Source organism: Vidua chalybeata, chromosome 15 (genome assembly GCF_026979565.1).
Source record: "Vidua chalybeata isolate OUT-0048 chromosome 15, bVidCha1 merged haplotype, whole genome shotgun sequence".
NCBI lineage: Eukaryota > Metazoa > Chordata > Aves > Passeriformes > Viduidae > Vidua > Vidua chalybeata.
This window is the reverse complement of record NC_071544.1, coordinates 17065604-17086966: the sequence shown is the minus strand read 5'-3', so window position 1 is coordinate 17086966 and position 21363 is coordinate 17065604. Positions and strand designations below refer to the sequence as shown.

Genomic DNA, 21363 nt, shown 5'->3' with positions numbered 1-21363 from the left:
CATATAGGCATGAGTTTGGGGAAACGGATATGTAAAAGCTACATAGATTTAAGCTGGTCTGTTAGCAAGGTGTGGTGTGTGCAATAGGGAGTAATGCTCCACTCCAGAAATTTTGAGGAGCAGGCCTGGCTTCATTTTTCACCCACTCCCTCTGGGAGAGCTGCTTCAGGAGTGGTCCTGTGGCAGTGACACCTCTCGATGTCAGAGTGCAGAGCCCAGGTTTTTCCTGCATGACTTAAACTGGGAGAAGCCACACTTAAAACAGCAACACACAGTGATATTCCCAGGCAGGAGCTGCATCCCTGGCAGCCGGGAGGCCCTGGCACAGCCCCACTGCCAGCCCGGCAGAGCAAAACCTAAAGGTAAAAAATGCATTATGATTAACAGATAATTGTGGAGAACTGGAGTCTGCCTCTGTCCTGACCCAAGGCTCACTGCCAGCAAGGGCTGAAGCACCATCCAGAGAGCAGCACCCAGGGAACCCGAATTTCACCGATTCAGTCAGACAAGTGGCCACTGTGCACAGCCCTGGGATGCAGGCTCAGCTTACAAAGCATTGCAAAGGAGTTGCAGTGGGTTTAGCACTGGCCAAACACCAGTGCATCCACTAGAATTATTTACTCGTTTTCTGCTTCCAGGTAACAATTATGAGGAGAGCAAAGCAGGCTCAAAACTTTTAAGGGTATAAAGAAAACTTTATTAACAGAACTAAAAGAAAAATAAGGAATCAGAATCAACCTTCAGAACACTTCTCCTCCAACTGTTCTTTCCTTTCCCACTGACAACATAAAGAGACACAACCTGGAACTTTCAGTCAGTTTACCACCTCTAAAATAGTCTTTTTTCAGTTCATTTAGGTACAGTCTCTCTTGCCATGCATGGAGACTTTTCCACAAGAAACAGTTTTCTCGTGGTTTAATTTTCACGAATAGCAGCCAGCTGGAAAGCTGCAATTGTGAAGTCCCTCCCATTGGTTATGTAGTCTTTCCACAACTACCAACATGGGCCATTTCAGCTTATTGGGGTGAAATTTTAAGGATGAGCTGCTCTAGTATAGAAACTTTTATCTCTGGAAACAGAGGTTTTCTTCTCCTATCCCTGGGGCAAGGTTTCCCATCTCTCTTTGCTCAAGCTTCTCATTGGATCACAGCTACTCCAACATCTGCTTGCTTCAACATGGGTGCCTCTGCTCACGGCTGTGGTTAGAACACTACACCTCCCCAATGCATTCCATGAGTTACAGGGGAAAAAGAAGTCTGATGTATCAATTATACCTTCACCATAGCCTTACAAGAGAATTTCAGCCCAAGATTAAGGCATCTCCTCAATCTCCTTCCATCTGGGATTTGACTCCTTCACTGACTTCGGTGTCTCCATGTTTTTGTCTCTACGTGTCTCCACCCTTTTCTTTTTCTGATTCGGGAGGGAATTGGTGTTCGTAGGTTTGTTTGCTCTCAAGCTTTATCAACTGAAACATTTTTTATAGAGTTCTGCAGCGCTGAAAGGTTGATCTTGTCTGGGGGAATTGCTGTGTCTCTTGCTGCCGGCACCACGCAAGCCATGCTGGCTGCTGGCTCCGGTCTGTGCCTTTTCTTCATGAGGGGTGCTGAAAAAAGAAAAGCCGCGACCGCCACTTTTGTCCTTCTGTCCGCAGAACGGCTGGCTAAAACCGCCTACACGAACGGCCTTCGTGATGCGCGTTGAGACGGCCACGCGGCGCTACCAGTCATCCGGGATACGGTAATGTGGCACTGACCTGCCATTCCGATCCTGGCCACGTGGCATCAACCAGTCATCCCAATCCTGGCCGTGTGGCATTGACCTGCCATCCCGATCCTGGCCACGTGGCATCAACCAGTCATCCCAATCCTGGCCGTGTGGCATTGACCAGTCATCCCAATCCTGGCCATGTGGCACTGACCTGCCATTCCGATCCTGGCCACGTGGCATTGACCTGCCATTCCGATCCTGGCCACGTGGCATCGACCAGTCATCCCAATCCTGGCCGTGTGGCATTGACCTGCCATTCCGATCCTGGCCACGTGGCATTGACCTGCCATTCCGATCCTGGCCATGTGGCATTGACCTGCCATCCCGATCCTGGCCACGTGGCACTGACCTGCCATCCCGATCCTGGCCATGTGGCACTGACCTGCCATCCCGATCCTGGCCACGTGGCACTGACCTGCCATCCTTATCTTGGCTGTGCAGTCCTGTCAGCCGCCTGATACCTGTTAAAAGGCCAGAAGCAAGAGAGTTTTTTTGGGGCTGGTTAGTCTTTAAATGTGATTTCAGAGAGGCATATTGAGTTCTTTTAAGTGGTTTAACCGGGTGTCAATATTCAAAATTAGCCAGCTGACTGGTTTTGTTAGGTCCGAAGGAAACTGCCAAGGTGCCCACAGGATATCACTTCTGTGAAAAACACCAATCACTTGTTTTTTTAAAATCTTAAAAGTTTATTAGTAATAAAATAGTTATAAAAAAGTATTAATAAAATTAGAGTAATAAAAATTTGGACAATGAGGATTAGGACACTATGAGACAATAAAAAAGCAAAGAATTACTGACGTCGGGATGTTTTTGGGCACTGAGCTGCCAAAACCACGCCTTGTGAACAAAGGAACAACCCTTAAAAGCAACAGCCTGTTGTTGCATATTCATACATCTCATACAGGGTGCAGAAATTCCTTGCTAATTAAGAATTTTCCTGGTTTTTGTCAACTTCTTCCCCTTACTCCTGGTGGTTCCATAACGATGGAGAGAAGGTGGAAGAATGTTTGTCTTTTCTGATATGGAGACTATAACTCTTCAGATTTCTAATCGCTGTCGTGTCTGTGCGAAGAATCTCTTGATTATCTCATCCCTTTCTTGAGCTAGTAAAAAATATCTTACATCGCAGAGTTTCTATTTTAACATTATGTTGTAACCTAAAACTGTATTTAACACACTACTTAAAAAGGATTAATACAGTATTACAAAATAACCCTCCATAATACATAGAGTATTCAATGTAATCTTTGAGAAAAGCCAATCATAAAATATGCATTTTTCACAACTTCCTCAACTCGTGTACTCCCTCCCCAACTAAAAGCCAAACTACATTAAACGACTACAGGACTATAAGTATTTACACAGAAAGAGCAGATTATTTATGTCCTAAGCAAACTTCACCCTGCTGCTGCTGGGATGAGTTCTCAACTTTCCCCTTGAATCAAAGGGATGCCACAGAGGCATTGCTATTATCTTCTCTTAATCCTCCCAGAAAACTCCTGGCACTTCCCAGCCTCTTCATCCATAGCCTGGTTTAACAAGGTGTATTCAAGGCATGCCCCAAAGCCCTGAATGCCAGGACCAGCTCCCATGGCTGCACACACGTGTGCAAATAAGCATACAGTGAAAGGAATGAACACTTCTAGAGGTACTCAGGGTACTTGGTGCCTCATTAGAGTCCTTTCTTACACTGGTAAGTGAAATGAGCACTTACCAGTAGCTGCTGGTTTGCATTCTCTAGGTGATGGCTGCTTAAAGGAGTTCTCCATCTTTGACAGGAATTGCTGGAAAAATCTCAGAATAGCATCTGTTGCTGATTTATCCAAAGTAATGAGTGGCTTTGGCAGCCTCACACCATCCATGTTAGGAAGTGGCTTGCATTTCCTAAAACACGCAGAAGGAATCACAGAACCACAGAATCACAGAGGTGGGAAAAGACCTCCAAGGCCATTGAGTCCAAGCTGTGCCCAATGCCCACCGTGTCCCCAGCCCAGAGCACCGAGTGCCACCTCCAGCCCTTCCTGGGACACTCCAGGGATGGGGATCCAAACCTCCCTGGGCAGTTCCAGTGCCTGAGCACCCTTTCCATGGGGAAATTCCTGCTGCTGTCCACCCTGAGCCTGCCCTGGCCCAGCCTGAGGCCGTTCCCTCTCCTCCTGTCCCTGTCCCTGGGAGCAGAGCCCAACCCCCCCGGCTGTCCCCTCCTGTCAGGAGCTGTGCAGAGCCAGAAGGGCCCCCCTGAGCCTCCTTTTCTCCAGGCTCAGCCCCTTCCCAGCTCCCTCAGCAGCTCCAGCCCCTTCCTCAGCTCCATTCCCTTCCCTGGGCACGCTCCAGCCCCTCCACACCTCTCTTCCTCTGAGGGGCCCAGAACTGACACAGCACTCATGGTGTCAGCACAGGGGACAGTCACTGTTGCTGAGACAGGCCAGGTACCAGTGGCCTCTTGCCCACCTGGGCACACCTGAGCTCAAGTTCAGCCAACACTGAACAGCATTCCCAGTTGCTTTCCTGCCAGGCAGCTTTCCAGTCCCTGCTGCCCAGCCTGGAACTGCAGGAGGTTGTTGTGACCACAGTGCAGCACCTGGCACTTTGCCTCACTGCACCTCCCACTGCTGCCCTTGGCCCGTGGATCCAGCCTGTCCTGAGCCCTCTGCAGAGCTTCCTGCCCTCCAGCACAGCCACACTCCTGCCTGCCTTAGTGCTGCTGGGAACGCACTGACAGCGCGCTCCGCCCGCTCCTCCACGTTGTCAACAAAGGTGTTAAACCTCAGGAAGAGCTTACCTGCCTTTAATCGCTGCAAAAGCCTGTGAAGACATTTTGAAAGCAGAATTAGCACAGTGCAGGCACAGGCCAGCCCAGGAGCTGTGTGTCTCTGGGAAGGGGGGATGCTGATAGGTACCTTGGTGAAAAGAAGAGTGTCCTTCTGATTTCTCAGAGCCTCCAGCTCCTGAACATCCTGGCTGGCCAAATCCTTCATCCCCTTGTGATCATTCACCTCTGCCTGAATCTTGGAAAGTTGTTCCTCCTCGTAGTCACTGAGAACTTTCAGGACTTCCCCCTTTTTCTTCTCTAGCTCCATATACATCTCCTTGAACAGGCTCTCCAATTGTTCCCTCCGCTGGCTCTGATCAGTCTATTAAGAAAACAATTTCAAATTTGTAAGGGACATTTTCCACATTAGTTCTCACTTACATAAAAATCTGTCTTTCTTCAGGCCTGAGAGAAGTAACTAAACACTGAAGGTTGGAAAAATAAAAAGCCACACACCAGCCACTCATCAGGAGGCACAGACTTTCAAGCTTAACTAAGAATGGACCTCCCAGACTGCTAAGAAAGTTATGCATCATCCTTCCTCAAAGAAGAAACCTCAAAAATACACGAGAAACCAGCCAGGAACTAAAAAGGCTTCAGAATCCATGATCTGGGGAAGGGCAAAAGAAAACTTTATCTCATCATTTACCAGCAAGCAGCCACCCCAAGGTGATATGGGACCGTGAAACAAACCTTTAGCCCCTCCTTTTGTTTCAGCAGGTTTGCTATGGCTTCATCCACTGCAGCTTCATGGTTTTTCAGTGTTTCCAGAGTACCAGGAAAAGATACCTGCAAAGATCATCGGAAGGAGATGTCAGGACAGGACTGGCATAATGCATGAGATCAGCAGCTTTATCCACAGGGGTTAAGCTAGACTTGCTAAAGGCCTGCTCATTGCATGCTCTCAGGACAAATCAGTAGATAAAGGTTCACTGGAAGGTTTCATCCCTGAACAAATGCCACAATTACAAGCACAAAAGGAAAATGTGAAGCTGAAAACTGTTCATGTGCACTAGCCACAGATAAAGCTATTTCCCTGTTGGCACCTTTCTTTCTGTTACTCTGTCATTAATTATCTTTGCATAAGTGCAGCTCAGGCTCATCTTTGCCTTGGAGGTGCACCAAGGACTAAAACCTTACAGCAGCACTCAGTCCCAGCAGTTTGGCCAAACTCTTCCCACAGGAGGGGAAAAAAGCGTTTATAACATCTTGTTTTATATCTCAAGGGTCAAACCCAGAGAGAATCTGGGACCAAACTAAGAATGAAAGGCCAGGATTGCAATAGAGCCCCATCCCGGGAATGCAGTTCTCCAACTCAGGAGCTGCCCCTGTGCCATGGGCAGCTCTCTGGCCTTTTCCTGGTGCAATCCATGCCAGTCCCACTGCCCCAGCCGCCTCTTACCTGGGCTTCGTTGAAAGCCTCCTCCAAGCTGATGATCTTGTGGTTCTTGTGGGAGATGACGGAGCACAGGACGCAGATGCACTGCCAGTCACTCTCACAGAAGCACTCCAGCAGTTTGCCGTGCTGGGGGCATCTCCTCTCAGCCAAAAGCTGGCCATTGCAGGGCTCCACCAGCACATGGTTCTTCTGGTCGTTCTTGCTGTTGTGCCTGCTCAGGTGCGCTTGGCACAGCGAGGCTTCGCAGCTCAGGCACGTCTTCACTGCGGGCTGCGGCTCCTGGAGGCAGGAATCACACAGGACCACCTCCTCTGGCTGGCCCGAGCTTTCCCCCTTCTCCCTGCCTAGCTCTTCCTGCTTTTCCTCCTCTTGGTGCGCGGGAGCTTCCAGGAACTTCTGCACAATGTTGCGGAGGTGGAAGTTGGGCCGCAGCTCCCCGACGGGCGAGTGGCACAGCGGGCACCGGGCAGGGCTCTGCTGGCCCCGCAGCACCTGCTTGATGCAGGTCCTGCAGAAGCTGTGGCTGCAGCCCACGGTCATGGGGTCCTTGTAGATGTCCAGGCAGATGGGACAGGTCAGCTCTTCCTTCAGCCCGGACATAGCCTTTGCCTGCGCCATGGCTCCAGCTCCGGACGGGGCTGAGAGGGACGGCTCTGCTGGGAAACGAAACTGAATGCGGGAAGTGACGAGAACACCCCGCGGGCTAAAAGCTGCTGCCTCCTCCCCTTTGCAAGGGAGAATCATCCTTCCGCTCTCTCCAGCTTCCTCCTTCTCGGGGCCGTCTGGGCAGGAGCGTTGGCTGTCTCGGTGTTGTTAAAAAAAGTTGTAACAAGTTGTGTTTAATGAAATCTTCGGGAAGTCCTTTTGGTTTACCGGACAGGGCTTTGTCCTGTGTGCAATGGGTTATCTCAGCCGTAAAGTCTGTGAGCCTGAGCAATGCTGGTAAAACTAATATCTTGGTCAAAAACGAATCTATTGGTCAGACTGAAACAGAGATTTTTAGAGTTAAGTTAACAAAATGAATTAAGCATTTATATTTTAGCTTGTGGAGTTATGTATTGAATTTTAACCTTTTACTAAGAAACCTCTGCCTGGTACAAAGGGCATAGGAAAATGCAAATTTCTGAAGCTTCTTGCATAAAGAACAATACCAGAAGAGGCAAAGAACCCAGGTAAAGAAGCTCCTCTGTCTCCAAGCCCATCAGGACTGACAGATGGACTCAGATAAGCACCAAAGGACCAAAAGCGCACGCGCAGAGAGGAAAAATTCAAAAGTTCAGCCATGAGGAAGAGCACGATCTTCAGCCTCAGGACCACCCAGAGACCCCCGTGCGACCACCACAGCAAACCAGGCGTGCCCAGAAGGGCGTGGACTCATTTAGCATGAGAGGCGAGGACAGGCGGGACCAGGGGTTGAATATGCATGAAAAAGTTGTGCAATATATTGCATATGGGACATCTTTGGGAATAAAGGTGTGGGTCAGAGTGAGGCTCGGGGCACAAGTTTTGGAGAGATATCTCACTTGTGATGGGTGCTGGCATACAGACCCACTCCATAACTACCCCAGGTTATGGAGTCTATTTATCGATTCCGCGTATCGCTTCAAGACCACAGTGTGAAAAACATGTTCACTCTCCTGTGAAAATGCAAAAAGTTTAATAAAGGACAATAGGAGACTAAGAGAGTAAAGCAAAGTGTGGGTGCCTCTTGGCACTCAGCGAAGAGCACAGCTTTGCATTCGGGGATACCCCTTAAATACCTTTCCCACTACATCAGCTTGTCGCTTACTCATAGACCCTTAAGTATATTCATATTTTCCCATAAACTACTTCACATATCCCAGGAACTATTTTGCATGGCCCCTCCTTGGGTCTGCCTTTTTAGAGCATATGTGTTTCCTGACTGTGGTTTTGGCTCCTTATCCTTATCAATTCCAGTTTGTGCCTTGGTACATACTTCCTTCAAATGGCAGATGCTGATAGCTGGCATATCAATAGCAGGGTCCTCGTCACATGTTCACTGGATGTTATCCTGACCAAACAGTTCACTCCTAACTATATCAGCTACCACTATTACTATGTCTAAGTTGTTTGTTAATAGCAGAAATAAAAGCAAAGTTATTTTAACATTCTACATATAGCATTCATCTTAATATTTGTGTAAAGCCAAGAATATAAAATGTATTTATAACAACAGCAATGGGATGCATTCAAAGAGAAGAAGCATTTTTGGAGGTCTGTGACCAAAAAAGAATAGTTGGAGAAATTGTATGTTCCCCAACAACTAGACGTGATCCTCATAAGAACCCTTCTCCAATGAAAATAAACTCTGAGATGTGATTTAAACACGCAGAAAATTCAGGGAGTGTTTAACATATAGGTATGAGTTTGGGGAAATGTATTGGATATGTAAAAGCTACATAGATTTAAGCTGGTCTGTTAGCAAGGTGTGGTGTGTATAATAGGGAGTTATGCCCCACGTGCCTGGGGCTGAAATAAAACATTGCCACTTTCCAATATTGAAATTACAGTGTTAGAGAGTTTAATTCCTCATTTTCCGTGACAGCAGGACAAACTCCTTGCAGCAGCTCGAGGCTGAGAGCTTGGACACTTCAAGGGCAACGTGGCAGAAGGTCCAGCCCTGCTGTGATGGGTCAGGAAATGAGGCAGGAAGGAAAGCTGGGAAGAATCCTTGTGGGCAGGGAGGCTGGGACAGCTGGACCAGCAGCCAGAGGGCAAAGCAACCAAAGCTGTTCCCCTCTGCAAAGACACCTGGATGGAGCTGGACAACAGCCTGGGACTGATGGATGCTGAGTGGGCAATTGTGTGGGTTCCCTGAAGTGCAGCCTCCAGAGCCCCTGGGCAGACCTTGTGTGGCACAAATCTGAGGTCCCTGTCAGGCTGCTCCCGTGCCAGCAGAGCCCAGGGCAGGATTTGGTGTCAGGTGCCACTGCTCAGGGCACAGGTGGGAGCTGAGACTCCAAAAAGCAGCCCGGGACAGCTCAGCAGGCAGTGAAATGAAATCCACAGTGGGCATTCCACACAGGTCAGGAGCAGCAGCCTGGGGTGGGCTGCCCACACTGCCAGGTGCCAGCCAGCCCAGGGCAGCAACCAAAGCTGTCCCTGTTCACAAAACCTCCTGAGTGATTTCCCCCTCCCATGAGTCACACTGTGCAGGAAGATAAATAACACTGCCTCCCTCCCCTCCAGCAGCCACAGGAGCTACTCCAAAACAGCGCCTGTGTGTGTGAAAAGGAGTTGTTTTATCACAAAGTTCTGCCAAAATAAAAACAGGTCAGCTGGGATTTTTCCCAAATGGTTGGAAGTAATTGCTGGGATCAAGGGAGCTGTTGAATTGATGTCCACATTCACCAAGAGCTCCCTTCAGACAGACTCTAGGTCTGCTTGCAGGAATTATCCTCAAGAAACAATTGTACTCAATAAACAGAGCAGTGCTTTATTTTCCAGGAGGCAGCCTGGGAATGCAGTGTTGGAGGCACAGGTCGGGCTGGGAGGACAAACATCAGCTCTGGGTCTGTCCCTCCCTGCAGGCCCTTCCCTTGTGTGCCCCTCTCCCTCCTGGGAACCCACTCCTGTGTCTCTGCTCCACGTGTGCCCACCCTGGGCATCCCATCACTGGCTGTCCCTGCTGCATTCCCACATTTCCCCCCTCCAAATTCATGTTTTCATCTGTCTGGGCACTATTGCCATCACAGTGCCTGATGTATCTCAGAAACATTCCTCTTTGGTGGCCTTGCAGCCGGCTGGTTTTGGAAAGCAGCAGGGAATGGGCTGACCATCAGCTCTGCACTCTGGCTGCAGCAGTGGCAGGGATGAGGGGCTGGCTTTGGGCTGGGAGGCAGCTTCCAGCTCTGTGCCCAGGCTGGGGGACCCGCACTGGGCTCCCACAGATGTGCTGGACACAGGCAGGTGTAGAGCTGCTGCCTGAATCGGTGCCAGTCAGCAAAAACCAGCAGCTGGCACAGCTCAGCACCTCGCAGAGCTGCTCCTTTCAGGCTGCTGGGATCGCCCAGCCTGGCATCTTCCCTGATCCATGGGCTGGATGAAACCAGTGCCACATCTCCGGCCTGGTGAGCCCTCACAGGGCATGGCTGGCATGGAGCTCCCCTGTGCCCGGGGGAGCTGTGCCCGTGCTGGGCCTGCCCCGGCCTTCCAAACATCCCTTCCACAGCCTGGGCTGCCACAAGGATCAGGACACAGGACACCAGGACACCTGGACACCAGGACACCAGGACACCAGGACACCAGGATACCAGGACACCCGGACACCCGGACACCAGGACACCAGGATACCAGAACACAGGACACCACGACACCAGGATACCAGGATACCAGGATACCTGGACACCTGGACACCAGGACACCAGGACACCAGGACACCAGGACACCAGGATACCAGGACACCAGGACACCTGGACACCTGGACACCAGGACACCAGGACACCTGGACACCAGGACACCAGGACACCAGGATACCAGGACACCAGGATACCAGGACACCTGGACACCAGGACACCAGGACACCAGGACACCAGGACACCAGGACACCAGGACACCAGGACACCAGGACACCAGGACACCAGGACACCTGGACACCAGGACACGCCGTGCCCCTGGGAGAGCACTTTGGCTCCCAGGGCCTGCTCTCCTGGCCCCAGGGGCTCTCCAGCTGCCATCCTCAGCTGCACGGCTGCTGCATCACCACCTGGAGTCTTTTCCACATTTTTTCCTGCTCTCTTACTCCACTCCAGAAATTTTGAGGAGCAGGCCCGGCTTTATTTTTCACCCACTCCCTGTGGAGTTTCTTCAGGAGTGGTCCTGTGGCAGTGGCACCTCTCGATGTCAGAGTGCAGAGCCCAGGTTTTTCCTGCATGACCTAAACTGGGAGAAGCCACACTTAAAACAGCAACACACAGTGATATTCCCAGGCAGGAGCTGCATCCCTGGCAGCTGGGAGCCTCTGCCACCCCCTCGGCCCTGGCACAGCCCCACTGCCAGCCAGGCAGAGCAAAACACCTCACCCCGAGCAGATTTGCACTAGAAACTAAAGTATAGCAGCACAAACTGGTTCCTTTTTTTGTTCTTTCCACTTTATAGTATATATGTTATCGTTTATTTATAGGCAGATCACTTCACTATTTACAGTACATGAGCGTAGAGATTCTACAGTCTTTTTGATGTAAACAAGAAACTCCACGGCAGGGGAGTCTGGAAAAAGAAGCCAGTTCTGAAGTATTTACACAATTTAAAATAGAACTTTTATACCCACTGGATAGATATAGAGAATACATTGAGCGATTTGGTTAAATTATCTATGAAACTATAGAATCTGACAATGTAAAAATACAAGAAAACGTTCTCTCATTTTAGAAGGTAGACAGTTAAATCACACTAGAAATAAATCTCTTTTCTTTTTTAAAAATAATAACAATAATAATAAAGGAAAGGCATAAGAATCCATGCCATCTTTTAAGGTTAAAGTATATTACATAAATAAGGACACAACAGAACGGAACTGGGGGAGAAATTAAGTGAAATATAAAAAAACCACTACCAATTAAAAAAAATACTAAAAACTTGATTCTTATAGAGGGATCAATTCTGCTGCTTTTACTTACTCTGCAATTAGAAAATTGCAGAGTTAAGTAGTACTTACTCAGCATGAGCAACAGAGACAGAATTGCCCCCTAATAATTATGAGCAGTGTCCTTTTACATTAAAAAAAAAAAAAAGAAGAAAAACACAGAATTTAGCTTTTTTTTTTTTTGTATAAATAACAAAGCAGATGTGCCCCTTTTTAGGTGAAATTCTTACACCTTTCTGAAGAAATGCATCAATTGAACCGTTCTCTCTTTTTCTCACATGCACTCACACACTCCCTCCCCAGCTCCTGCTGCTGCCCCTGGCCCCGGGGAGGGGAAGAGGAATGAAACCCCAAAATGAAACCCCAAAGCTGCATTTGGCTCTGTATTGCTTGAGATTGTCAGGGATGGACTTAAAACAGAACGGGCATCGGGTTCAGCTCCAGCACTGGTGTATCTCAGGACTTAGCAGACCTCCAGAAAGAAAGAAAAAAAAAAAAATCCCCCAAAAAAGGAGAAAACCCAAAAAGGAGAAAAGGAGAAAGAAAAAATCCCCTCAAAAAAAGTTGATCTGCAATTGCAAAACTCATTTGCACGGCGCAGAGCTGAGATCAGACTCAGGACTGCAACATGGGGACTGAGCTGCTGCTTCCTGAAGGATGTGCAGCCCAGGCAGCTGTGCTGAGGAAATGAGAGAAACCTTTGCTTTGGGGCAGCATCCAACCTAAAACCTGGGATTGTCCTCTGCATTCAGCCCACACACTCAGAAACGTTTGCTCCTCCCTGCGGAGCCTCAGGGACACGCTGGATTCCAGCCAGAAACCTGCTGCCCCCCCCTGAACAGCGAGTTTTTCTGGGGCAAAACCTGTGCAAAACAAGCAAAGGGGCATTTTAATCAGCAACTCTTCACACATTCAGTTATTTCCCCACAGCACCTGCAGGAAAAGGCTGGGGGACGTTCTATACTTACACAGTTTTAAAAAAATAAATCTCCTCCTGGCTTATTGCCCATCAGAATAAACCCTTTTGCTCCCAGTTTCTCCTGCCCATCCCACAGCCTGGCAGGGGGCTGGGGTGTGAGGGGGTCCCACAGGCTGGGTGGGATGGAAAGGCAATCCTTGGGAAAGGGGGGGATCCCTGGCAGCTCCTGCAAAGCTCTGGGCACCTCTGGCTTCCCTGGCAGCAGTGCCTGGGCATTGCTTTGCTCCTGCCCCATTTCCCTGTCAGCATCCAAACCTTAGGCAGCTCAGGAGGGAGCTCTCACCTGCCCCTGTGCCCGACCCACCTTCCTGCAGACTCGAGCACTGTGAGCTAAAGACACCTTTAGAGTGAAAAAAAAAACCCCACTAAATTAAAAAAAAAAAAAAAAAAAAAAAAAAAGAAATCAAGTGGAAATTTACTTTTCACCCAGTCCTAAAGCCCCCGGGCAGGCAGCAGACAGCCCAAGGGGCTCTTAGCATAGTGCATCAGTCTGGAAAAGAAAGGGTTTTTTGGGGAGGAGGGAAAACAAATCATCCCGACTGAACGGAAAAAAAAGTAAAAACCCAAACAAAAAAAAAAAAAAAAAGAAAAAAGAAAACTCAACCCCACTTATAGGCTTCAGGCACCTTGAAGACCACTTATTGCATCTCTTCCTACCCTAGGGCTGCAGTACTGATGAGCTCTGTGCAGGACCAGCCCTCCCCTTCCCCAGCACCGGGACCAGCAGCTGCGCTGGGGCTGACCCAGGGCACCCAGCCACAGGAAAACACTGGGAAATTCTGGATCTGGGTACGCCAAAACCAGTGCTTGGGAAGTGACTGAGTGATCCCCCGGAGTGGGCTGGAGCCCCCCCAGCTCTGCACTAACCCTTCCCCTCCACCACCCTTGATGCATCCCCAGCAGGGCCCAGCCATGGGTGCCCCCAGCTGAGTGGGAGATGGAAGAATTCCACTTATTTGCTTTTCTTTTTTTTTTTTTCTTTCTTTTTCTTTTTCTTTTTTTTTTTTCTTCGTGGTTTTTTTTTTTTTTTTTTTTTGTTTGTTTTTTTTTGATCGATCGCTTGTTTTCTGAAAAACATCAGCACAGCACAGGACAGTACTACCCACCCTAAATGTGTCGCTATATACATTCTACATAAGCTCTATAGCAATCACATGTAAACATCATCATCGTGAGGAAATACTAGGACAGAAAAAGGCAAAGCTACAATGAGGCAATTGCCAATAGCAGATGCTCAGTCTCGGCCAGAGCTGCTCGCTAAGGTGGCATGAGAACCGGGGGATTTTGGGGCGGGAGAGACGCCAGATTTCGCTGCTGAGGCTGGGATGGCACAAGGACTGTTCCCTGGCAGTGATCGTCACCGGCGGCGGCTTGGGGACCCCGCGGTGGCCTCCGGGCCCTGGCGCTGCCGGGCTGGCTGTTGTCAGAACCACGGCTCTCCCGAGGGGAGCAGCCAGGGAGCTGTGCTGGTGTCGGCGCTGCTGGCATTCCTGCTCCTGCCAGAGCCCAGCTGCACTCCAGGGGCCACCCTGGCAGGGCTCCGGCTCCTGGCGTCACATCTTGTGCCATTCCCGAGGCTTTGGTCGCTCTCCCTGCGGGACGGAACGTACCCAGGGAACCGGGGATGAAACCCCCAGGTCATGGGGAGGGGAGACCCCACGAGACTCTAATCTATCTATTGGCAGAGTTAAGGCTATAATATTCTATCTACAGAGGATGGCTGAATCCCTAGTGGTCTCTGGGGCTCAAAAATAAAAGGAGGAGGTGGCAATGGCTTGAGGAGCAGCAAGGTTCCCGCTCCCTTGGGAAAACAGTGCCTCTGGCCGGCTGGTGGTGGGCTTTGCTCCGGCTGGTGGGGGGCTGTGTCCCCATCCCACCACACCCACACATGGAGGGCAAGTCCACGAGTACATTTTACACTTCAATCCAGTGCTGAGGGCCCTTGGCCAGAGGCAGAGCTGTGCCCCGGGGCGCTGGCGGGCGCGGGACGGCTCCGGGGTGCGGGTGGGTGCTGGGACGTGTATGGCTTATCAGCTACGGGGCAGGGTGCTGGGTGGGTGTTCAGGGTGGGTGCTGTGCCCGCCCTGCCCCTCTGGATTTGGGGCTGGGCTTTGGGCTGCATTTGGGGCTGGGCTTTGGGCTGCATTTGGGGCTGGGCTTTGGGCTGCATTTTGGGCGGGCTGCCCAGTGGGAAGCACGGACAGGTCTTCTCGCCCCGCTTGCTTTGCAGGGTGTGGAAGCCAGTGTGGATCAAGCCACAGGGCCTGGCCAGTCTCCCGGCCATCCAAGGAGCTGGAGAGGAGCCAGCTCCTCCACACGGACCGGAGACATCCATCCCCCAGGCTGTGCCAGCAGGACCCATGTGCCCAGCTGGCTGCAGCCCCCCAGCCCCTCTCTCCTGGCTCCAAAGGCAGCGGAGGCTGGAGCAGTGCTGGCTGCAGGCAATGCATCCCTCTCCCACCCTCTGCAGCTTGCAAAGCTGCATCCATCACCCACCAGGACCCAGCTCAGCATGGGGGTGATGCTGGGGGGGCTCGGGCCACGCCAGCACGAAGAATGGCTTTGACAGCAGAGTGGGTGACCCCGGGGCAAGCACCAAGCACCCCGGTTTGCCAGCAGGGGAGGCAGGGGAATGTCAGCTCTGTGACTGCTCTGACCCCCCATTTGCTGAGTGGCAAGTGCCTCATTACAGTGCATAGTTAAAAATCAAGGAAGCGGTACAATAAATCTGAATTACAGTACATCTGAGCCATAAATACATTTTTTTTAAGTATATACTTTTTTTTTTTCTTCTCTTCTTCTATTAAAAATTAGTTTATAATCCTGATTCTATTCACAATGAACAATTTCATCATCACACACTACGGACAAAAAAATGTTATGGTGAACACAGCTGCAACTCCACGGCGGGAGCATGGGGAGGGCTGGGAGGGGAAGGGGGGCCGGGGGGCTCCTAGGCTCACCCTAAAACAACCAGTCAGAAGCAGAGGGGGGACTAACGTGTGGCAGTGAGACATCAACACCATGGGGACTCACAGACAGAAGCAGCTTTGTTCAATGTAAACATCGATCAGGGGACAGCAGTCTCTCTCTCGCGGGCGTGCTCTCGCTCTCTCTCGCTCTCTCTCTTGCCATAGACTGAATAATTTCTTTGAAAACGTAAACATATTGGAAGTGCCTTGACTGAGGTATTGAGGTATTCCTCCAAGGTTAAGGCTGTTACCGATGCAGGCTGAGCTGGGCCTCCTGCAGCAAGCTGTCGAAATCCATGGTCTCGTACTTGCTTTTCACCGGAGCTGGGGAGGACTCGTCCGTGCTGCAATCTGAGGATGGCAGGGACAGAAGGCAGATGGGTCAGGGAGGGGGCTCAGCGTCCTGTCTGCCTCATGGGGAGGGAAACTGAGGCACAGCAGGGCACTGCTCGCTGCCCTGCTACTGCACAGCCAAGGCTGCACACAGCGGTGATGATGACAGGGCCGGGGCAGAGGGGCTGCAGCCAGGCAGGGCACACACCACGGGCATCCACTGCCAGGAGTGAAAAAATCTGCTGGGTGCAGCTGAATTTGGAGGGGCTGACACAGGGCCATCCCATGGGAGCTGTGCTGGTGGCAGAGCCAGCCTGCTCCACTGCCAGCCCTGTGCCAGGAGCTGAACACAGAGCGCCTCTGCAAAGCCCAGGGAATTCAGCACGTAGCAGAACTAAGGCTGCCTAATTTCACAGCAGCTTAACATTTTGGGTGTCTATTTTTGAATGGTGTGGTTGCATTTCACCTCTGCCTGGGGGCTCCCCTCCTCACCAGGATGAGCAGGATTTTAGGAACGAGCTGGGTTGTGCAGGAAGGGGGTGACTGGTGGCTCTGCAGAAATCAGGAGAGGAGCACTCAGGGAGCTTCTCTTAGGCAGGGGGGCAGCTCTGGCCCCGCTCCCCACAGCACTGCAGAGTCACCATCTTCCTCACAGAGTGCTACCTGGTTCCTAATTTCTCTGTGCCCAAAATGGGAGGTTCTGGGATTTATTTAGATGAGCAATTTGTGCCCACAATCAAAATCAAGGGATGGCTGCTCTAAGCAGAGCAGATACTGCAAGGTGATAAAAAAAATCAGGGAGTGCTTGTATCAGATGGGGCACCTGGAGGTAAGTCAAGACTTGGGGCTTTATTTTCTGGACCTCAGTCTTTCACTCATCGAGTAATATCCAGAACCCTTCACCCCTGCAGAGGGTACAGAAATAAACATGCAGTGTCGGTGAAACACCTGAAGCAAGGAGGGCTGGGCAAAGCCTGGAACACATTTGTCTTGCAGGACTAGCACAGGGTTTGGCTCCTGGCCCTCAGCTCAGGCTGCAGCCCTGGTGACACAGACACTGAGACCTTGCTGAAGCACTGAAAGGATTAATGCGGCCACAGCACATTTCAGTGCTGTCACTTTGGCTCCAGAGTGCATGTGCAGCGTGGTGAATCTGTCCTGCAGAGCAGCAAACCACCCACATCACCTCTTGGGCTAATGAAATGCTGCTGACTGCCTTCTCTAATGCCTGGGAAGGGAGTTTTCTGCTGGAAAGCCTCCAGCACTGTGCAGAAACTCAGCAGACACAGGCCGGGCTGCGCTCAGCTGAGACCCGGCAGCCCCGGGCTGTGATGCCACATTTTGCAGCCAACACACCCTGAGGCCTCACACCACTTTTTTTTCCTTCTCCCCAGATCCCCAATCCACCTGTCTGAGCCACGAGCAGTTCTATGAGCCATAGGAAAGGCAGTGGGCTTTTCCTGCAGGCTCTGAAGGCGTTTGGGATCCCTGCGTGAGCAGGGCTCAGCGGTGCAGGGTGCTGTAACAGCTCTGTGCTGATAAAAGAGACAAAGCAGCTGCTGCTTCCTCACCCAGGTCAGCGTATCTGGTCCAGAAGAAGCGCCCCAGGCCACCAGAGCTGAGCTGGAAGGAGGGCTCGTTCCTCTTCCTTAGCGAGGGGCCGTTCTTCAGCGATAAGGCGGCGTGCTCGGAATACCGGTACGTGATGAAGCCGTACTTCTCCCCCCTGAGCAACCAGAGAGAAAATTCAAGATGTCATGAGCCCCACAGCCCTTGTGATGCAGCATTACACCCCTGGCCCAGCATTCTTCCACTCCCCCATCCCACAGATCCCCTTGGAGCTCTGGACACACTGAATCTCCTTGACAAAAGCACCAAGACCGAGGGCTCGGCTGACCCAGGGGATTGATGCCTGGCAGGGCTGTGGGGCTTGAGGAGAGGAGCTGCCTGAAGCTGCTGGAGACCACAGCTCACTGCCCACCCACCTGTTAGTCCTGGTCAGGACCTGACATTCCACGATTTCACCAAACACCTCGAAGCGTTTCTTCAGCTCGCTGGAGCTCATGCTGCTGGAGAGGTTTCTGATGTACACCACCCGGCCTTCCCCCTGCCAAAAGCAACCAAAAGCTTTCAGGCTTGGGTCCCGCACCTCTGTGCTGCTGATGGGCTTGTGGAGGAGCCCCTGCAGCCAGCACTGGGAAACACAGCCATGGACACAGCCTGGCATCTCCAGGATCTGGCTGTCTCCGCTCCAGCCAGGTCACAGTGTCCCCTGGGAGAGCCATAACCAGGCTGGAGCAGCCACCGCCCCCTTCTTCTCTTTTAAAATTCTCCTGCATTCTTGCAGCTTCTCCTGGCAAATGTGGGATATATTCCCAAGAATTGCCAGGGGCAAAATCCAATTGCATTGCAGAACAAAGTGCCAAAGCAGCATGTGTGAGCGTGAGAGTGTGTGTGTGTGCACTACAGCAGGGAGCACCAATTTACTCTCCCACGTGCCCACTCCTCTCCCAGCTCCCACCATGTGCCCACGGGTTCCTGGCGCACGAGGATGCAGCAGGGCCGTATCTGTGACATCAGGTATTCCCCAGTTCACCCCACAAACTGCCAGTGCCAAGTGTGCTGAGGCACCAGTGTAGGATGCTCTGGGCATCCCTGTGCCAAGGACTCCGTGTGTTGCCAATCGCTGGCGGCTTCTGCTGCACGTTGGGTTTTCCTCCCCCCACCACCCCCTGTCCTTGTTTAACACTGGCCTCGCACCAAGGGATGCTGAAGCCAGGGCTAATGGGCTCCACTGCTGCTTCTTGGAGCAGGAGATGAGCTGAGGGCTGGCCCTGCTTTGTCCCCGTGGGGTCCCCCCTCACTTACGATGGCCTTTTCCCGTCTCTTCTTCAGCTGGCCCCGCTGCCCGCTCCCGCCCTGACACTGCTCGCCGTTCTCACACCTGCAAGGGAGGGACGGGAGTTCAGCCCGGGGCTGGGGGAGCTGCTGGGAAAGCTTCAGACATCAGTGAGAAGCTGAGGCACCCACAGGAGTGGGTGGGCGCTCAGGGGCACTGGGAGCCAAGGAGAGATTGGGGTCTGGAAACACTGGAAAGGACACTGCCAAGTTTTTTCTCGTAGATGCCAGGGTGTCCCCAGCCAGCCCTTGCCCCTTCCCAGGCCTGGCTTGGGTGCCCACCCATGAAACCCCCTGGCTGCTTGAGTCCTCCACTGCTTCCTCAGGCCATGGCCAACGTTTGCAGTAGTGGCTGATGCATCACTAATTATTTTCATAGTTTTTCTTTCATTAAATTACCATCTTTACTACTTGCGGCACCAATTATTTTCACAGTTTTTCTTTCTTTAATTAGCATCTTTACTACTTGGGCCAGCAGAGCAGAGAGCACTGGGGGCTGCCCTGCACCATGCTGAAAATTCAGGGGACAAAGCCAGTGCCAGCGTCCCCGTGTCCCCTACCTGAAGGTGCGTCTGCTGGCAGGTGACCGCGACCGGCAGCACGAGGAGCCCGAGCTGGACCTGCTCCGGGAGCAGTAATGCAAACTGGTCCTGGAAAGGGCGCTTCTCCTCAGGCACAGCTTGGTGTCGCCATGCTCCTCCTCTTCCTCCTCCTCCTCATCCTCATCCTCCTCCACGGGGGAGCCGCTCTCACTGCAGCTGTCCTCAAAGACGGTGTCGTACTCGGGGGTCTTGCAGAAGACCATGTCCTCGTCGTCGAGGGCACTGTCCAGAAAGCCAAAGTGCTTTGTTAAGCTGGCTCTGATCTCCTGGTCTCTCAGCTGCTTGACGCCGTCCTTGTCCTTCCAGAGCATCTCGGTGCCCGTGTCCTTGCCGAGCTCCAGCCCCTGGTAGTGGGCGGCCGGGACCCTCCTCTTGTGCTCGGTCTCCACCTGGCTCGGGGGCTCCCAGGACTTGAGCACCTTCCTCTGCAGGGCAGGCTCGGGTTTCAGCACCTGGCAGTAGTCGTGGTCCCCGAAGGAGCGGGAGAAGGGCCGCTTGAGCAAGCCCTGCTGCTCGGGGAGCGGGCGCGCCCGGCTCAGGTGGGCGAACAGCTCCGTCCTCTCCGGGTGCTTCCTGGGGGCTTTCCGTGAGGCTGCCGCGTCCCCGGCGCCCCCCGGGCTGGGGGCCATCCCCTCCTCCTTCCCTGCCTCCTGGGGGATGTCTGGCTTGTACAGGTCCTCCTCGGCGGGTTTATATGGCGGAGTGGTGGGCGGTGTGAGACCTGGACCCCCAGACAAAGGGCAGGAGTCAGCTCTGCCCCCTCCGGCCTGCCCTGCCCCACCCCAGTCCTGGGCTGCCCCCACAGCCTCAGCCATTGGCACTTTTGGGAACAAGAAGGATGCCTTGATCCCAGTAGGGACCAGAGGACTCCCCCTTCCCTCCTGGCTCATGCAGGGACCCCCTGAACAGCTCCTCCCACCCCAAATGGGAGCACATTCCCCTGAGCTGCTCCTGGTGCTCGGATGTGTCTCCTGTGTCTGCCATGTGAAGGGGATGAAGGTGCCCCCTTGGCTGGGTAGGCTGGAACTGATGCCTCCAGGCTGAATTTAGGGCAAATGAGTCCCCTCCTAGAGTACATTTTTGCAGAACTAAAAAATTCAAAGCCTATCCTACCTGCTGTCCCACACAGCTCCACGGTCAGCATTGGCTCAAAGTTTCTCTTCCCAAAGGTTGGGTCACTGGAGAAGAGCAGAAAACCGGGAAAGAGAAAGTGTTAGGTGAACCACAGCCCCAAAACCCAAAAAAAAGCAAGCTGAGAAAACACTTCCCACAAGCGAACACTCCCAGTTCGGCTGCTGCCTGACAGAGTAACCCCACAAGGGCAGTGGGGTGAGCAGCTCCAGGGCACACAGAAAATGCCCTGCCCTGGGCAGGGGACTGTCCCAGCTCCTTGCACCCTGTGGCTCCCCACAGCGCCGTGCCCAGCGGTGCCACTCCCTGTGCCCTGCAAACACAGCTCCCTGTGCTGGCTGCAGAGGCCCTGCCCAGCCACACAACCCCAGGCAGTTTCCAGCCCCACACTGGTTCATTCAGCCCCACCTGCACTTACGTTTGTGCCAAGGACAGCGTGAGACACCTGGGTGTTTCTGAAAGGCAGGAAGAAGCAGGTTACCAGTGGAGCTGTACCCCTGCAGTGCCCACTGAGGGCTTTGCCCACCTGAGAGGGACAGCTCACACTGCCAGGGCCGAGCCATTCCTGCACTTGCAACTTGCTGGGGTTTTGGGGCACCACTGCAGCTGAACCCCGGAGCCCAGACCCAGGGAGAACCCACAGGGAAAAACCTGGAGGGATGGGGCAAACTGGTCCCTGCTGGCTTGTGGCCACACCAACTCCTTCACCTCATTATAAGGATGGGGAAACTGAGGCAGAAGATGCCCATGGATCGAAAAAGCACCCCAAAAGAGAGCAGACCCCCAGCTGCCCATGCAAGGGACCCCACAGCCAGGCAGCACAGGGGGCTGCTCACAGCTCTCCTGCCAGCTGAGTGCCCAG

At 52.3% G+C, this 21363-nt stretch overlaps 2 protein-coding genes across 3 annotated transcripts in view; both read right to left on the bottom strand.

The window, feature by feature from the left end:
- Positions 1-45: 45 nt before the first annotated feature.
- On the bottom strand, positions 46-7039 carry LOC128795547 (E3 ubiquitin/ISG15 ligase TRIM25-like). Of its 2 annotated transcripts, none has more exons than XM_053956390.1 (6): positions 5985-7037; positions 5276-5371; positions 4671-4904; positions 4553-4575; positions 3485-3654; positions 46-2231 (listed from the first exon to the last, which is right to left on the bottom strand). In XM_053956390.1, the coding sequence occupies exons 1-6, from the start codon at positions 6723-6725 to the stop codon at positions 1720-1722; spliced, it is 1776 nt and encodes a 591-aa protein (XP_053812365.1). In that variant the 5' UTR covers positions 6726-7037; the 3' UTR covers positions 46-1719. The 2 variants fall into 2 exon arrangements, with proteins under 2 accessions (XP_053812365.1, XP_053812366.1); XM_053956391.1 differs by lacking the exon at positions 46-2231 and adding an exon at positions 2239-2873 and having other exon boundaries at positions 5985-7039.
- Positions 7040-14691: 7652 nt separating this feature from the next.
- Positions 14692-21363, bottom strand: part of PPARGC1B (PPARG coactivator 1 beta) — a 43704-nt gene continuing 37032 nt past the window's right edge. The window contains exons 6-12 of the mRNA XM_053956748.1: positions 20920-20956; positions 20484-20548; positions 19329-20091; positions 18739-18814; positions 17856-17977; positions 17442-17596; positions 14692-15888 (exon numbers count right to left, since the gene is read on the bottom strand). Coding sequence (XP_053812723.1) covers positions 15785-15888; positions 17442-17596; positions 17856-17977; positions 18739-18814; positions 19329-20091; positions 20484-20548; positions 20920-20956 — 1322 coding nt within the window. The 3' untranslated portion in view covers positions 14692-15784. The remainder of the gene's footprint in view (positions 15889-17441; positions 17597-17855; positions 17978-18738; positions 18815-19328; positions 20092-20483; positions 20549-20919; positions 20957-21363) is intronic.

Excerpts from the sequence above, each read along its gene's own strand:
- LOC128795547 (XM_053956390.1), bottom strand. The coding sequence starts at position 6,725 with ATGATTCTCCCTTGCAAAGGGGAGGAGGCAGCAGCTTTTAGCCCGCGG. Across the intron at positions 4,905-5,275 it reads AACAAAAGGAGGGGCTAAAG|ACTGATCAGAGCCAGCGGAG; the intron begins GTTTGTTTCACG and ends TTTTCTTAATAG. Across the intron at positions 2,232-3,484 it reads ATGCAAACCAGCAGCTACTG|GTATCAGGCGGCTGACAGGA; the intron begins GTAAGTGCTCAT and ends GCCTTTTAACAG.